At 38.8% G+C, this 18,278-nt stretch overlaps 1 protein-coding gene across 2 annotated transcripts in view; it reads left to right on the forward strand.

Moving 5' to 3' along the window:
• LOC123877432 overlaps nt 1-18,278 on the forward strand; it is a 77,234-nt gene that overhangs the window by 39,872 nt on the left and 19,084 nt on the right. For both annotated transcript variants that reach the window (XM_045924225.1, XM_045924226.1), the window contains exons 3-8: nt 4,452-4,569; nt 7,441-7,571; nt 7,902-7,994; nt 9,559-9,712; nt 14,174-14,285; nt 17,554-17,938. In XM_045924225.1, the coding sequence (XP_045780181.1) occupies nt 4,452-4,569; nt 7,441-7,571; nt 7,902-7,994; nt 9,559-9,712; nt 14,174-14,285; nt 17,554-17,938 (993 nt within the window). The remainder of the gene's footprint in view (nt 1-4,451; nt 4,570-7,440; nt 7,572-7,901; nt 7,995-9,558; nt 9,713-14,173; nt 14,286-17,553; nt 17,939-18,278) is intronic.

Genomic DNA, 18,278 nt, shown 5'->3' on the forward strand with positions numbered 1-18,278 from the left:
GTGTGTGTGTGTGTGTGTGTGTGTGTGTGTTTGTGTGTGTGTGTGTGTGTGTGTGTGTGTGTGTGTGTGTGTGTGTGTGTGTGTGTGTGTATGTTTCTTACTCCTTCACGCAAAAACTACTGGACGGATTGGGCTGAAATTTAGAATGGAGATAGATTATACCCTGGATTAGCGCACATAGGCTACTTTTTATCCCGGAAAATCAAAGAGTTCCCACGGGATTTTTAAAAATCTACATCCATTTTTTTTTTAAATTCGCTTCTATTCCCTATGTAAATTGAGCCTAGATGGAGTTTATTCGGTCTGCCTTACAACCTGGTCACCCTAGTGGCCGACGATGTATTGCAACTCAATTAATACGCCGCACGTTCTGGCACACTGCTCTGATAACCGACTTTCGTGAAATTGCCGTCCGTCTGCGAACACTGCTCAAATTAACAGTTCACTGCAGTATACAACAGACAGCCTTAACAAGCAAGGCAATTCCACAGTACCATGTGCCTATAAATAGGTAAATTGTTGCATCTAAACTAAGGAAAACTAAAGTATAGGTACGATAGGAACATTGCAATGTTGCAACTAGTCAAATTTTAAATTGTTTATTACCAGTAACACGAAAGGTTACGCACAAAATTATCTTCTGAGATCAATACAGTATTTTATAATTGCAACTATGCAACTGACTACGGGGTTGCAACTAAAAATATTACAATAGAAGTTACAATTTATGGAACGTTCCATTAATAATTGTAATCATGTTGCAACTGGACATGGACAAAAAATATGAACCCGCCTGCTAGTTGCGCGCATCGCATCCCGCGTTCATGACACGCAGGTGTGGCCATAGCTTAAGCTTGTTTATTTAAGTTTTATTTGCCAAGACGTGCTCGTAAGAGTAGGTAATATTATTATGTTAATGAGTTTCGGAGTGGGCAACATTGTCGCAATGCAGTGCAGGGATTACTTGTGCGACATATTTCACTTTTTATCCGACGGCATTTTCTTTTCTGGATTACGGAAATGAAAATGAAAAATATTTATTTCATATCTATATATGAAATAAATATTTTATTCTAAGTTTTTGCTAGCGTTCTGGTTACACCTATGTGTAACCAGAACGCTAGCAAAAACTTAGCGGTATTATTATTTATACTACCTTAATAAAATCCAATGCCAATAACCATTTGCCTTATCATGTAGTTTTAGTGTTTTAGTATTTTTCAAACTCGCATTGTACCTACCTATAGCGTGGTATAGCGTGAAAAACTCGGGTCAATGCCCCACCAAAGACGCGGCATTGCCCTCGAGTGACCTATTTACGGAACGTTCGTTGGCCTCTAGCGTCAGTCAGATGTTTTATATGCAATTTATTGTGAACTTTTAAAAATTACAGGATTTTTTATTTTATTTCTGTTTTGTAGTTTTCTTTATGGTATCTTAACATTAGCACACATTAGCATCAGTACTATCACCTGTCTTCGTTTTAACTGCGTTCTGGTTACAATCTGTATAGGCCAACTAGACCAAAAAGCGGCGATAGTCCTGTGGTTAAGACGTCAGTCTCCTATTCGGCAGGTCAGGGGTTCTTATCAGACGATAGACGTCACTACTGGGCACAGGTCTTTTATGGGTATTTCCACACGCTACGGTCTTGCAGCCTGAATCCTACGGCACCCTGCGACTTGTTTGATTTTTTTTATTGACTAGCGCTTGACTGCATACAGACCTAGTAGCAAGTGATGATGCAGCCTAAGATGGAGCGCGCTTGCCTAGAAGTTGCCTATTCACTCTCGACCTAAAGGTAATAATGAAAGTGGAGGGGAAAACTGATGCCGGAAGGGCATTCCATATCCTAGCGCAGAAACGAGGAAGCAAATCGCTTCGTGTGTGTCGTCTGTTACCCTATAGTGGGGGGGGGTCTTCCAGTGCTGCGCATTCCGGTGCGAGGTCGCCATATTAGCACCTTGAGGAACGTAATAAGTAATAATGTTATGATAATGAGTTTCGAAGTAGGCAATATTGTCGCAATGCAGTGCCCAGATTACTTGTACGACATATTTCACTTTTTATCCGACGGCCAACGGGGCTTTTTCTTTCCTGGATTATGGAAATGAAAACTAAAAATATTTATCTTTTACTAGCTGATGCCCGCGACTTCGTTCGCGTAGATGTAGGTTTTTTAAAATTCCCATGGGAACTCTTTGATTTTCCGGGATAAAAAGTAGCCTATGTGCTAATCCAGGGTATAATCTATCTCCACTCTAATTTTCAGCCCAATCCGTCCAGTAGTTTTTGCGTGAAGGAGTAACAAACATACACACACACACACACATACAAACTTTCTCCTTTCTAATTTTGTGTGATTACTGTGATTCCTCTATACTAAAAAGAGGTAAAGCTTGTAATTTTGTTTGTAGGAAGTATACTCTGGAACTACTGAACCGATTTTGATAATTCTTTCACCAGTAGAAAGCTACATTATTCAAATTCAAATTCAAAATGTTTTTATTCAATTAGACTTTTACAAGTTCTTTCGAATCGTCGAAAGCATCTACCACTGGTTCGGAATGCCTTTCCTACCGAGAAGAACCAGCAAGAGACTCGGCGGTTGCTCTTTTCAAAGATTTGATATACAATATTATGCCATGTATAAAAGCAATTGAAGTCCTGAAGTGACATATGTTTTTAAATTAGAGATCCCTTTGAAAATTGTAATAACCTTCCGGCGCGGGTCGCTAGTATAGGTAATGTATGAAAGGAAAAGCTGACTGACTGACTGGCTGACCCTCTCGGACAGAGCTGTTTGGCCTGCACTTGCTTTAACGATACCGGCATGTCACATACAAAAGCTCCTTAAAATTATATTTAAAAAACCGGCATGGTTGAGAGTTTTTCGTAATGTTTTCATGGGTGTGTGAAGTCTGCTAATCCACACTTGGCCAGCGTTGCGGACTGTGGCCTAAGCCCTTTCGACCTAACACCTTCTAAGTTGAAGCATTCGAACCCCAGAACCGCCAAGTAGGAGACCGTCATAATAACCGCCAGATTATTGCCGCTTATACGAAGGAAGGTGTATTATTTTACTATTATGATTGTAAAAATATAATCGAGTACTTAGGTATCGAATTCTCGTGTTACCGTCAATCAAAAGATATTAATTTCAGCTTCACTTGTCTACCTAAATTAAAATTCGATATCTCATGTCTGGCTAGAATTTCAGTCATACTTTCACATTTACATTTAGCGGTGATCTTTCCGTCACTCTCTCCATACACACGTAGTTTTTTTTTATAATAATAGCGAGCAAACAAGCTGGCGGGTGACCTGATGTTAATTGATAACCGCCGCCTATAAACATTTGCAGCACCAGGGGAAACGCAAATGCGTCCCACACTACGCTTGTTATACGCGGTCTCCACTCAAGGACTTTCCGGCTCCAACGGCCATCGCCTCTACGAAAGGCATAAAAATAGGCGATACCTTAACTAACAGCTTTCTGATCTGATCAGGGGAGATCATTTTGAGGAAAGATCGGGCAATGTGGGATTTCTACCCACTCAAACCTTCTCGATGGCCATCCTCAGCGCATATTAAAAGGCTCCGGGAACTCTTACGAACGTGCACCGGTGCTCTCTTGCGCGACGCCCAATGGGCTCATCCTGGCAGAAGGAACTCTCCTAGCCTCATGCACTTTGCATGTAGGCACGACAGCTTGCGTCAAGGCTGTACCTGAATCTAACTGAAGATTTGCATTTTGCAGTGAACTCATATCGACTTTTTTATATCTAGACTGCGATCTGACCTTTTGATAATATCGACTACGTTGTAATATCGCAAAGTAATCAAAGATAGATAGGTACCTAGCTTTTTTAACGTTGGTTTCTACATGACATCGCACCAGAACTAGCTGCGGCCGAAGCCTTCCACCAGACCAGACCAGACCAGAAAAAAAATTATAAAATTCCAAACCCCTGGCGGGAATCAAACCCAGGACATCCCACTAATAAGACCACGAGGCTTACCACTGCGCCAGAAATACCGTCAAATTTTATTTATATTAATAACATTTTTTTCCTTGTTTCCTTGTTAACTTACGTAGGTACACCATTTACCCTTCCTTACTAGTCTCTGCGATGTGCCTGGCAGAGATCGCTTCAAAGCGATAAGACCGCCAAATTGTACTAATATTTTTGCTATATAACGTTTTACTTTGTGTTTCTTTTTATGGTGGTGTACAATAAAGCATATTTCAAATTTCAATTTTTCAATATCTATCTATAGTATTTATTAAATAAAAAACATTTTATTGCAGATCATCAGGGATTCATATAAACATATAAATAAAGACGACTAATATGGTGAAAATAAAAAACAGACTTTAATTATTTGCTAGACTTTATTAACAGAAAATTTAACAGACTTGTAATTTAACCTGGTTTTGTTTGTTCCAGCTGCACTCGGAATACCGCAGCACTTACCGATGGCACGAGTTCAAGGAGCAGCAACAGCAGCAGGGGGTGGTGAAACAGCCCGCCCCCACGCCGCCCTCCGCGCTGCCTATCGCACGAGGTGAGAAAACATAAACAAAAAATTGCGCTCGCTTCGCTTTCTTTTGCTAGTAGGACGCCCTCCAGTACGTTGGGCCGACGATATAAAGCCGCTGGCTGGAAGTGGCTGGATGAGAACGGCTGAGGACCGGGTGTGGTGGCACTCTTTAGGGAAGGCCTATGTCCAACAGTGGACGTCTACAGGCTGATGATGATGATGATGAAGCTTTCTTTCAATACTAAACTAGTGTAACAAAACAATTTACAGTAAGTTTTTGATTTATCGTGTAAAATGTCAAAAAAATACAACTGTAGTACGGAACATTCGGTGCTCGAATTTGATTCGCACTTGGCCGGTTTATTTAATTAGGCTTTTCTGCAATCACACCAAATATTAGGCGATGATGTTTTAGTCTGAGATGAAAGTTGAAACGCGCCTAAAGCCTAGAAGAGACCTAATTACTCTTCTTTTTAGTCCCAATTTGTATCTAATAAGGTATTGGGGAAAACTGGTACAGTCAGCAACAAACCTAGGCTTGCACCCGCCAATACAAGCGATTATGAACGGATGCAAACTTATCTTTGTTGCTAACTGTACTTAATCACTTAACAGTTTTATTGGTAGGTAGCTAATATAAATTTACTCAATGCAACAAAAACCTGTCAAGTGCGAGTCAGACTCACGCACCGAGGGTTCCGTGCTCGGGTATTTTTCCGACATTTTGCACGATAAATCAAAAACAAATACATAAAAATAAATAAAAATCTGTTTAAGGATGTACATGTAAAGCCCTTTTATATGATACCCGACTTAGTATAGTTATCTTACTTTGAAAATTGAACCACATTTTAATATTTTTTTAATGATTCGCTTAAAAATAAATAAAAATCTGCTTTAGAATGTACAAGTAAAGCCCTTTCATATTATGATACCGCACTTGGTATAGTTATCTTACTTTGAAAATTAAAACATTTTGTAATTTTTTTTCTGTGATGTAACCACAAAACAGTTTTCAGATTTATTCCTTTATTTGTGCTATAAGACCTATCTACCTACCAAAACCCTATAGGTTTTCTTGACAGACACGACGGACAGACGGACGGTCGGATGGACGGACGGACGGACGGATGGACGCACGGACGGACGGACGGACAGATAGACAGACAGACAGACAACAAAGTGATCCAATAAGGTACGGAACCCTAAAAAGAGCAGTAATCGGATCTAGGTCAATATCTACAGTCTACATTTAGCAATTAGGTACACTAAGTCGGTAACAACATCTCGGCCCCCTCCTACGCGCTTCCTTCATAAAACCTAGATTATAAACGTAGGCGTTTTAGAAACAGGCTAGGATTATCCTTTCAGCGAAAGTTCACCTGATACCTACATAATTTACAGAAATGGGAATCTAATTTGCGAGGCTCTGGACTTTGTAGGCATCTATTGTTTCTTAATACCTGAAACTTGACTAATAAAAACTAAAACTCGCCCAGCTAGCTCAGTCGGTAGAGCATGTGACTCTTAATCTCAGGTTCGTGGGTTCGTGTCTCACGTTTTCTTGTGGGAGGCTTCGGTCGTGGCTAGTCACCACCCTAGGGTGGTAAGCGATTTAGCGTTCCGGTACGATGCCGTGTAGAAACCAAAGCGGTATGGGTTTAGGATAAAAACTGATATACCCCTTCTAGGTTAGCCCGCTTCCATCTTAGACTACATCATCACTTACCACCAGGTCAGATTGCAGTCAAGGACTAACTTATATCTGAAAAAACTCTCTGAAATGAGGAATATGACGTAGAGAGAGGTACCTTACCTTACGATTGGCTCCTTTATCTGACTAAAAAAAAACTTAGAAGGAACTTTATGTGTGGTTTTAGTACAGTGACGCTTTGGCCAGTGCGGTTGGTAAGCGTCGCGGGCCACGAGCTTTGCGTCTCTTGGATCGTACAGTACAACCAAATTAATAATGCGCATGCAGATCTTCGCTATTGTTCGCGTTGTCGTATTCCGAATCATTGAATCGTAAGAGCCCTAAACAATGCACTTGCATTTTGCACCTTGTTATAAACAAATAGGAGTCAATATCATGTGTATCATACGACCGTTGCCGAACAGTGACGAACATTTCTATGCGCATTATTAATTTGGTTGTACTGTACATAGTCGCGCGGATGGCCCGCGCTGACGCTATTCGGCCACCGCGCTTACCACCCGCGCGCTTACCACCCGCGCGGACGGTAAGCGTCACTGTAAAACCAGCCTAAGAGTTGGTAGGTACCCTATACCTACTCATAATTTCTTCCCTAAGTACTCAAGTAGTAGGAACATTCGCAATCTCGAGACTCTTATTTAAATATATTAACTTTTGTCAAGACCTTAATGTAAGACATTCAGGCCGCCTGGGATCTCATTTCTGTCATTTACATGTAAATTTTATTGTTCTATAATTTTAGCCAAACGACCCATGAAAAGTGTGGTTTATTGTATTACATGAGTAATTTACTTGTAGACTGTCGCTTCAAGTCGAAAGAAATTCTAATTACTTAGTTTTTTGTTTATACTGCTATTAGAATATGATACCCGCTAATTCGTCCGCATGTATGTAACCAGAACTTTAGCAAAAAGTTAGCGTTACTTTTATACTACTGTATACCTACAGACAGTTTTATTAAACCAGATCCCTTTGGTTTCCACACGGCATCGTATCGAAACGCTAAACCGCTTGGCGGCAAGACTTTGCCGACAGGGTGGTAACTAGCCACGGCCGAAGCTACCAGACCAGACTCGAGATTTAGAAATTATAACATTCCAAACCCCTGCCGGGAATCGAACCCGGGACCTCCCACTAATAAGACATTGAAACATTTTTTTTAAACATGGCCATCTTTTCAGGAGCAATAGAGCCAGCGATGCCACGACGGAAGAAATATCCGGGTGTCGCGTACAAGACGAACGAGCTGTTTGACCCGGCTCCCATAGACGACATCCGACCCCATCAGGCATCCGCCTTCGACCGCGCCCGGGTGAGCTTTACCTTGACAACCTCGTCAAAGAAATGGAGGTCTTTTGAATTTGAACCCGCAAACTCCTGGCTTAGCTTTCCAACCAACCACACCAAATCTCAAACTGGCAATCTAGTGCTCACTGAGAGTAATTTAAGGGCCTTAGCTGGCCACCGATTGCATTTACTACTAGAATGGTAGTAGATACTGTTGAATCGTCAAAGCAAGAACCAGCAAGAAACTCGGAGGTTGCTCTTTTCAAAGATTTGATACTTATACAAAATTATGCCATGTCTCAGAATACATAATAGTATAGGTACAGGCCATGTATAAAAGTTCGTTTTGTTGTAGAGCGCTCAGAGGAATGATTCGGAGCGCGCCGGGAGACGCAGCAAATCCGAAGGTCCTCGTCAACCGCGGTGGACGGACACCGTAGAGCCAAAGGTAAACCACCTCTCTACGTCGCATTCCTTATTTCAGAGGGGTTTTTTTTATTATTCAGATAAAGTTCCCTGCAAATTCACCTGGTGGTAAGTGATACTGATGATCTTAATTGTGGACTAGACGATATTTTTTTATTTTTTTTTATTTCAAACCCTTATTTTACTCCTTTAGGGATTGAATATTCAGAAATTCTTTCTTAACAGATGTTTACATCATAATACGATCCGTCGCGTCCAGTGGTTTGAGCTATGCGTTGATAGAACAGTCAGTAAGTCAGTCAGTCAGGTTTTCCTTTTATAGACATAGATTATCAAATAAATAGTAATGAAAGTAATGTTAGTTATGACCTACGATCCTGGCGCCGCCTAGTGTGAGTTTCCTGAGGATCTCTTTTCATACTGAATTGGCGCCAATACTGGAATTATATTTTGTCCTAATAGAATTTATAAGTTGATAACTATGACCTTCTGTTGTTTGTTTTCATTGTGACTCGGTATGACTTATAATTTATGAATTTCAATAATGGCTTTATATTCTGGGATTGTCGCCGACATATTATACCATACCAAAATGTTTTTTTTTTTTCATTTATTTATTCTGTTACCAGACTCCAAAACAGATTGTGATACCCTTCGTGCCCCAGAGAGCATGTAATGTCCTTATTCTAAACTTGAGCTACTCGTTCATCCATAACCGTCTGCAGAGGTCAAACTGCCATCCGATCTGTGTACTCTATGTGTATTATGTCAAATATCAGTTGTTGTATTTATAACAAGTGTAAATTAAAAATTTATAACACCCCCGACAAGTGACGGTTAAAGTAACTAGAAAAGAGCAGATAACTTTCAAACCGCTGAACCGATTTTCTTGGATTATAGCTAAGAACACTCTCGATAAAGCCACCTTTCAAACAAAAACAAACTAAATTAAAATCGGTTCACTAGTTTAGGAGCTACGATGCCATAGACAGATACACAGATACACACGTCAAACTTATAACACCCCTCTTTTTGGGTCGGGGGTTAAAAACCAACGATATTATAAAACTCAAGAGCAAAGCTCATTATTTTAAATAGTGAAGAAGAATTCGTACGTTTATGCGTGTGGGATTTAATAATTGCTTAATGTTTTAAGCAATTAATAAATATCTTTGACGGTGATGCAAAACATGGAAACCTGAATTCCTGAGAGTTGTTTATAATGTTCCCAAAGGTGCATAAAATCTACCAACCCGCACCAGCGTGATGGACTATAGGCTAATTTTTCTTGTCGGTTCGCGCCCGACGCCCTGATGTTAGGCCACGGTTTGCTTTTTGCCAGTGTAAATCAGACTAATATTATAAGAGTGAAAGTTTGTATATGTGTGTGTGCGTGTGTGTATGTTTGTTACTCCCGCGGGACTCACAAACCTATTCACCGCGGCTAACACCGCACGCAACTCGTTTGTTACATGTATGTTCACTCATTACATTTAGAAATTTCCTTGAAGTATAGGTAATAAACTATCATAAAAATTATAAAGATGACGGTGATGACGATGGCTAACAGTAACTCCATGTTTCAGGCAACCACAGCTCTCGGGGAGGTGCTGGCGGTGAAGGAACCCGAGGTTGTCGTCAGCACGGAGTACCGCAACCAGTTCGCGTGGCCCAAAGATGACTCCGCGCCCAGGAAGAGTATCTCAATGGGCGCGCTCAAGAAGGCAGCCGTCGCTGAAGGTGAGTTTTAGCCCCAGGGTGTAGGACTTTGAATCTTATGACAATGACGATAAAGTTCACTGTCGCATCGAGGAACCGGGCTTAATCGTCAGTATGAACTCTCAGTCTCCTCTTTCATGAGTTTCTGTCCCAAGGTGTCGGACTTTGAATCTTATGCTAATAAAGATAAAGTTCACTGTTGTATCGAAGAACCGGGGGTTTGATCGTCAGCATGGATTCAGTCTCTTCTTTCATTAGTTTCTACCCCAGGGTGTACGACTTTGAATCTTATTGTAATAAAAATAAAGTTCAATGTCGCATTGAGGAAACGGAGGGGGTTACGCGCTGCCCAGCCAGTGATTTTTTGTGAGACAGAACCTGGGTACTTCGTCATGCTAAATTGTCAGCCGGCTCCTTTTGTTCGCCTATTACAGGATGTAACCAGAACACTAGCAAAAATGAAGACAGGTGATAGTACTGATGACTACTGATAAGCTCCCACAAAAAAAACGCGAAAAAAATATTTAGAAATCCTGTATTTTTTAAAAGTTCACAAATTGCAAATAAAACATCTGATAACGCTAGAGGTCATCGAACGTTACGTAACTCGGTCACTGGAAGCCAGTGCCTAGTCGAAGGTGGGACATTGACCCGAGTTTTTAACCCCCGACCCAAAAAGATAGGTGTTATAAGTTTGACGTGTGTATCTGTGTATCTGTCTGTGGCATCGTAGCTCCTAAACGAATTAACCGACTTTAATTTAGTTTTTTTTTTGTTTGAAAGGTGGCTTGATCGAGATTGTTCTTCGCTATAATCGAAGCAAATCGGTTCTGCCTTTTGAATGTTATCAGCACTTTTCTAGTTTTCTTATAGAGGTTTTTGTGTCGAGGTTTTTTTTTTTTAATTTTAAGTTATGTACGCTATACATTGCGGGTTTGAAAAACACTAAATGACTAAAGGTACACGATAGGCACATGCTCATTGGCATTGGATTGTGGCAGTATAATAACGATCTTAAGTTTTTGCTAGCGTTCTGTTTGCACTTTGTATAATAAATACCCTAACTATATATCTTGCATACCTACAGTTTGAAGCCCGCAATATTAAGCCAGACTTTACTTACTACCTTCAGATCAAAAGCCAGACCTACCCTCTAAAGTAATAAGAACGACGACCCTTTTAAAATATTCAGCTAAAATCTATCCCCTGTTCGACAATGCCTACCCGATTCCACTTCCTCGCCGTCACAAAACCCTGCGGCATTATTTCTTACAGAGCATCGTATTTGGGAATTGGGAAGTTGGGAACCTTGGAATACGAAATTTATTGAATTAGGTACTAAAGTAAAACAGTTTTCGTCCTCTAAAAGGATCTTTTACCAGACGAAATTGACGATTTAAAAGATCTTATACTTAGTTAATGTTAAAATAAAATGTTTCAAGTTTGCATTATTGCCTACTAGAGGATGCCCGCGACTTCGTCCGTGTGGATTTAGGTTTTTAAAGATCCCGTGGAAATTGTTTGATTTTCCGGGATAATCTGCCTATGTCAATAACAGGGACGCAAGCTACCTCGGTACGAAATATCATACAAATCGATTAAGCGGATGGGTTTTTAGGAATCCCGTGGAAACTTTGATTTTCCGGGATAATGTCCGTCCCCGGGATATAAGCTAACCCTGTACCAAATTTCGTCAGAATCGGTTAAACTTTTGGTCCGTGAAAAGGTAGCAGACAGACAGACACAATTTCGCGTTTAAAATATTAGTATGGATAAACCAGCCCTTCTGTCATTTAAGTGGCTCTAAGTCAATAGGTATTTCCTTAGTAGCCTTTTCAAGTGAAATAATCCAACGAAATTATTATTGTTTGTTGAAGAGAGAAAATAATGGCCACGCTTTCTGCTCGGATTGCGAGGTAAAAGTTTGTTTAAACCCCGGTTATACAAGCAAGATAATATTTTTGCTTCATTTTAAAGCCTTTTCCTTTGAAAAGAATCTACTTGTTCTTCTTGCCAGTTCACTGAATAAGAAACGATCATTTCCAGTCTTAACTCCGACCCGTCTACATTCTGTAATTAGATTTTAGAGCATATCTACCTCTACTATACCTGAATTGATTTAGTGTGAAAGTGTGTTCGTTGATAGTTTGTCCTTCAATCATGCCGCGCCGCAACAGATCAATCAGCGTTAGGCCCGGTATCTACCTAAGCGGAGAGAAGAGATGTGTTCAGTCGACCAATCAGACAACAGATGCCGTAAAAAAAAAACATGTCATCATTTAAAAATCTGATTGGTTGACTGTACACATCTCCTCTCCACTTCGACGAAGGGTTCCTGACCCTTCGTCGACGTCCTCGTCGTCAACCAATAAACGACCACTGTAGGACAATGTCCTTTGTAAGAAATTCCACACGGTCCAGCTCCGCGCCTGGATAGGATGGATCCAGCGGCTTCCTGCGACTCGTTTGATGTGGTCTGTCCACCCTATGGGAATCTGCCAACGCTTTTACAAGTGTAAATTAAAAATTTATAACACCCCCGACAAGTGAAGGTTACAAGTAACTAGAAAAGACCTGATAACTTTCATACGGCTCTCTTCAAACACTCTCGATCAAGCCACCTTTTAAACAAAAAAAACTAAATTCAAATCGGTTCATTAGTTTAGGAGCTACGATGCCAGAGACAGATACATAGATACACACGTCAAACTTATAACACCCCTCTTTTTGGGTCGGGGGTTCAAAATAGAGTTAAACAGAATAATTTTTTTTAATGTAAACTTTTGCAAGTCCTTTTGAATCGTCAAAGTAATTTACCACTGGTTCGGAATGCCGTTTTTACCGAGAAGATTATCAGACGTGCTGGATATCACTATACATTGAGGAAAATGTTGGTGGGCAGTATGTAGGTACAATTATTAATAATGATTTAATAAATAATAAACTAAACAACTAAACTAAATAACTAAATAATAATAATTAAAATAATGAACCTAAAACTAAAAAAAAACCCTTAAAAATATAATATAATAACTAAAATAAATTATTAAAGGAAGTCCCTTTAGGCAAGGTTCCGAAGATACTGGCAGCGTTCCCCCTTTGGATGGCTAGACTAATTCTTTGTCCGCTGCCAGCTCTTCGGTCTCCTGTGATGTCGATTAACCTTTTTGATATTTCCCTAAAAAGGCTTATAGCGCTAGGACCCCAATTATTGAAATAGAATGTAAGAAGCAGTAAGCCACCCAAACTTCACTGTTTTCAACTAAGTAATTTGAATAACTCAGGCGAAAGTTTGAGACTGCAAATTCATCCTTCTACTTATTCAGTTGTTTATAAACTTGATGGGAGACCGACGCGGCGGCCGAATTTTGATGAAGTCAGAGGAGTTACATAAATTGCCTCAACTTTCAAGAAACTTTGTTCATAGCTACTCCGAGCATAGCTACTACAGATCCAGCCATCCGAGTTCATGGTGCTATATTGTAAAAGCACAATCAAAGCGGGTTTGAAAATCAATGAGTGTATTTTCACATTAAAACCTGTTTTTATTGTAACTTTAGATTTTTAAAACTTAAATCCACGTGGATAAGTTACATCATAACAATTATAAAATGCTATAATGATCTAAAGCACGTCATTTTTATGTTAAAGTGATTTCAATATAGTGTTACATTTGTAATTCTGCACCTCTGAAATGTGTATCAGTCATTATTTCGGCTGATATACCTCGCCTAAAAAACCTAAGAAAATAATTTAACATATAATATATTATTGTAGTAATAAACACTTTTTTCTCTTTAAAATGAAATGATACATGAAATGAATATAATATTTAGTTGTATGCTAAAATATGGATATAGCACATCCCAGACATGTTTAAGTACCTCAATTCAGGCAAAATATTTATAAGTCATAGCTATATAGCTAGTCATATTAATATTATAAATGCGAGTGTGTTTGTTTGTTGGTTTGTCCTTCAATCACGCCACAACGGAGCAACGGATTGGCTTGTTTTTTGCGCAAGCGACGGGCCTGCCCGCGAAATTCAAATTTTATTTGGTTTTTCGCAATTTGTAAACTAATACGACAAAGCAGGCTTATGGCATTCTAGTTGCGACAATGACAGTATCATTTCCACGTGTTTATATAAAAATCTTTACTTGATAAGGTCCAGTTTAAGATATTAACTAACTAATTTTTGAGTTACAGTCGATACTAGAGCTAATTTCTTAAACTGGACCCTTTAAAGTAAAGATTTTTATATAAATAGATGAAGTAAAGATTTTTATATACTGTTATTGTCGCAAATAGAATGCCATACGTCTACTTTGTCATATAAGTTTACAAATGAAAAACCAAATAAAATTTGAATTTCGCCGGCAGACCCGTCACATCTACCTTGAGAGTGAGCCTGGAGTGACATGCGGATGAAGTCCGTGGGCATCGGATAGTGTAATATAAAATTACCTAATCTTTTTCCAGGGTCAGTAGAAGCTGAGCCCCTCATGAACCACGTGGACGGAGACCATGACGATGCTCCCAAAAGGTACATCGAAGACTATCTGTGGAACGGACAGAAGCCCGGCGTGCAAAGGTAGGCTTTACAATTATATGTAAACACTCGATTTAACCCTCTTTGGTTACAGGGTGGTATTTATATTTCATACATGCTGAAAACCAAACGTTTTTGTTTGAAGTAAAAATCAAGCAATGTCGTTATCACCCTGATACAAGCCGTCTCAGTCAAGAGTATGTTTGTATGGGAAACTTCTCCGTAGAGTAATTAATATGAAAAAAAGTACACAATGATCGTCATACTACCAAAAAAAGGCAACCTGTGCTCAAAAAATTTTACCTCCAAACTTTTCAAGCGAAGTTTTGTAGAAAATTCAGAAATGAAATAGTTATAGTACATTTTAAGATTTTCTTTTAATGTTGTTTAAAAAAAAAAGTTGTTAACTTTTAGTGTACTAAGATAGATAATAAAGCATGTATGAAATATAAATAACTTAATGAATCTTTTACTACAGTAAAAATATAAACTCAGAGTCTATTTATAAATCCGAAAATTTTAATATCATAAATAGGCTCTGACTAAAAATTTTGCTTTAGCTTATACTCACGAACTCACTCGTGCTTTTCCATTTATATTTTTAAAAATTTATAGATTGTTTCGAATATTTTTTCATGTAACTATAATTTCCACATTTCTAATTCGCATGCCCTTATTATTAATATTACTAATATAATATCTTTCACATAAATGACAGTTATAAATACAAAAAACTACAGGAACAGTCTATAATTTAAAACAGAAAACCGAAAAAAGTCTTCTCATGTACCATCACGATGCTTTTGCTTTTGCTGAAGCAGCTTTTTTGCAAATCACCATTTTGAGTACCCATAAAAAATGAAATGGATTTTAACAATTTAAAACACCCTGTATTTCATATAAAAACACTTGCCCACACATACACATAAAAACCACACTTTTAGAAAAATCCGTGAGATTCCGGACGTTTTTTACACACAAAGAATATTTCAAGTACTGTTACGATAATTTATGTAGTTATATTTCTATATATTTTTTTGTAAGTTTAAAAGATAATAAAAATAATTTTTCAGGTGAAGAAAAAATAATAAAATGCTAATTATTACTAACGACACTTGCTAACTGCTTTTAATATCTGTGTCTAGATTTTTTGTACTTTATCTACACACGCAGGAAACTTTTACTTATCTTTGACGACTCTTTTATAAGTTTGTAAATAAACAAAAATATATGAACTTAATTTTGTAAGAGCAATGTAAAGTAACCCTTCTTATATTACAAAAACCAGCCGATTTCCATAACCGTTCGTGTGGATTTAGGTTTTTAAAAATCTTGGCAGAACTTTTTTTTTTTTCACGGATACAAAGGTATCGTCGTGCATGATGCAAGATGAAAAATCTCTAGACTTGTTTCTCTGTGTCAAACATTTAAATTGGTTCAAGGCAAAAGACCGACAAACACATTTTCCCATTTAACTTAATATATTATGGGAATGAACCTTGCTATTTAAACTTACATAACCCACCTGATTTAACCTATGGAAGTATTTACATTAAAAATCTAAATTTAAATACCGATGTGCACTTTAAGCATTTCTTACACTTTTGGCTATCGTTTTCACCCTGTGTTTACACAATATTTCCTCTTACGCACTACTATACTATAGCAAAATTAAACATCTTATTTCAATTAGGTCTCTCTATACAATCTCCTTTACCTACCTAAAATAAAAAAGGTTGCGCCCAAAAAATATTCTGTACTTTGATACGTTTAACAAAATCTTATGTTTGTTACTAAAAGAAAGCCCTATACAAGGTTCTGAATTTTGAAAAAAGCCAATAATATTTTTCACTAATATTATATAGAAATTTATTCATTTTTTCGTACGAAACATTTAAATTTGAAGAAAATGATAACTAAGTAGGTATATAGTGGGTACTTCATATTTTCGTATATGCTTACGGCATATAATCCTCGTAAAGACGAAACCAATTCTCAACTACATGCAACCCGGTATATTTTCTGAATTTTATGGCGAATAATTTACGGAGTTTATAGCCATTTGCGAGGTAACCTTGAAGTTAGATAGCAGACTTCGTTTGCGACACTGTGTCTATTCTAGCTCTAAGGTCAAGGTCTAAAACAATGTCATTTCTTCATACCATTCAACATTTACGAAAAAAACAAGTTATTTTTTTTCAATTACGACTGCGAACAATAACAATAGCTAGATCAAATAAAGAGATACTATAAAAATCATATACTCCTATTAACATACGAATATTCATGGATTACAAATATTATAACTGTGAAAATGTGTCTGTCTGTCTGTTACCTGTTTTATTGCTCATTTATTCGACTGATTTTTACAAAATTTGGTATAGAGATAGCTTGCACCTTGGAAATGTACTGGTACTTTTTATCCCAGAAAATCATAGAGATCCCGCGGGAAAATCCAAAATCCCTAAACCCATGCTTACGAAGTCACTGATTTCATCTAGAAAGAAATAAAAATCAGCAGATAATACAAAAAGAGTTACAAAGTTTAACTAAAGTTAAATCCGAAGTCAAGCAACATGACATACCTACCACAGCAATTAATACCTATCCATGACGACAATCTTATTTCTGAATTCATAAAAATATTGAATTCATGAGGTGTTATTTAGTGCAGTCCCATTTTCGAAATGGTCACCCTTCACATTATGTTTGACTTGATATACAGGGTGTATCGCGATTAGAGAATTGTTAAAAAAATATTAATTTAATTTAAAGTGCAAATATTTTTGAAAACAATTGCAATATGGTATTAAATGAAGTAAGTGAACGTGTAAAAGTTTCCTGCGCGTCTGTTCTGCCCTATCTGTTGCGAAGTCACGTGTCTGGGTGAAGCAGAACAAGTCTAAATTTCGTTTTTGGTATTTGCTTACATCTCAGTCTCCTCACGGTGGCGGTTCCTAGGCCGAGTAGAACTAGACAGACTATATTTAATAATTATAATTAGTTCGGAATGTCATCTAATAGATTCTTTTTTAATATCGATGTGTCCTGCACTTTTGTCGATGTGAACGTTAATTCAAATTTTTGTTAGATTGTATGTCGTTGTATCACCTAACACTTCCGACACCGAGTCCGACGGCGCCGGCGCATCCTTCTAGACTCTTCCAGGACTAACATCCTAACACCATTGCGAGCTTAACAATTATTTGAGCATGAATCTTACTAACCTGGCTCGGCGCGAGCTCTTCCGTTTATTTGCCGCATCTCATAGTAACGGCCAGACGTCTGACTTGAAACTGGAATTTTGCAGAAAATCGACGTTCCGTAGCGCGCTATCGGCCCTCATATACAACGGGGAGGATCGTTCCAAAGATAATAGGAAACGTTACAAAAGCGAGTACAAAAAGAAATTTAGACCGTTCTCTCAATACGTGTACGAGGCGTCTAAAGGGACGTTTACGAAATGCAGGGGGAAAGGGAAAGCGATAGAGGAGGCGAGCGAGCGATTGGTGGGGGGTGCGGAGGGCGCGGGGGCGAGGGCCGGGGGCGACGGGGTAGACGGGGCGGGGCCGGCGGGCGCCGAGGACTCGGCCACGACGCTGCGCGCGGCCGGCCTGCAGCCGCTCGGCCTCGCGCAGGGCGACTCGTGGTACCGCGAGGTGCTGGACCTGCGCAAGCGCGCCGGCGAGTACAAGGTCTGCGCCACCTCTCTACATACTTCATACTCACCACACTCCTACACTTGTAACCGATTTGAGGAAAGTTGGACGTGTTTCTGATGGCCAAACCGGATTTGCCATGATATCGAAATCGTACCTACCTATCAGTGTTTTGTAACGTCATATTTGACATCCCTTCAACGGTGAAAGGACCATGGGCGTTTTGGGCTAGCCCTCAAAAGTTACCGTTGTCATATAAAAAGTATGTGTGTACTCCATTTTAAAACTATGCATCTTAGTTCTAATCGAAGGGGAAAATGCTGATACGGCTCATTTTTTAATTTGCCAAGTGAAACGGACACTTTCAGATTTAAAA

The sequence above is a fragment of the Maniola jurtina genome, chromosome 23, assembly GCF_905333055.1.
Source record: "Maniola jurtina chromosome 23, ilManJurt1.1, whole genome shotgun sequence".
In the NCBI taxonomy this organism is placed as follows: domain Eukaryota; kingdom Metazoa; phylum Arthropoda; class Insecta; order Lepidoptera; family Nymphalidae; genus Maniola; species Maniola jurtina.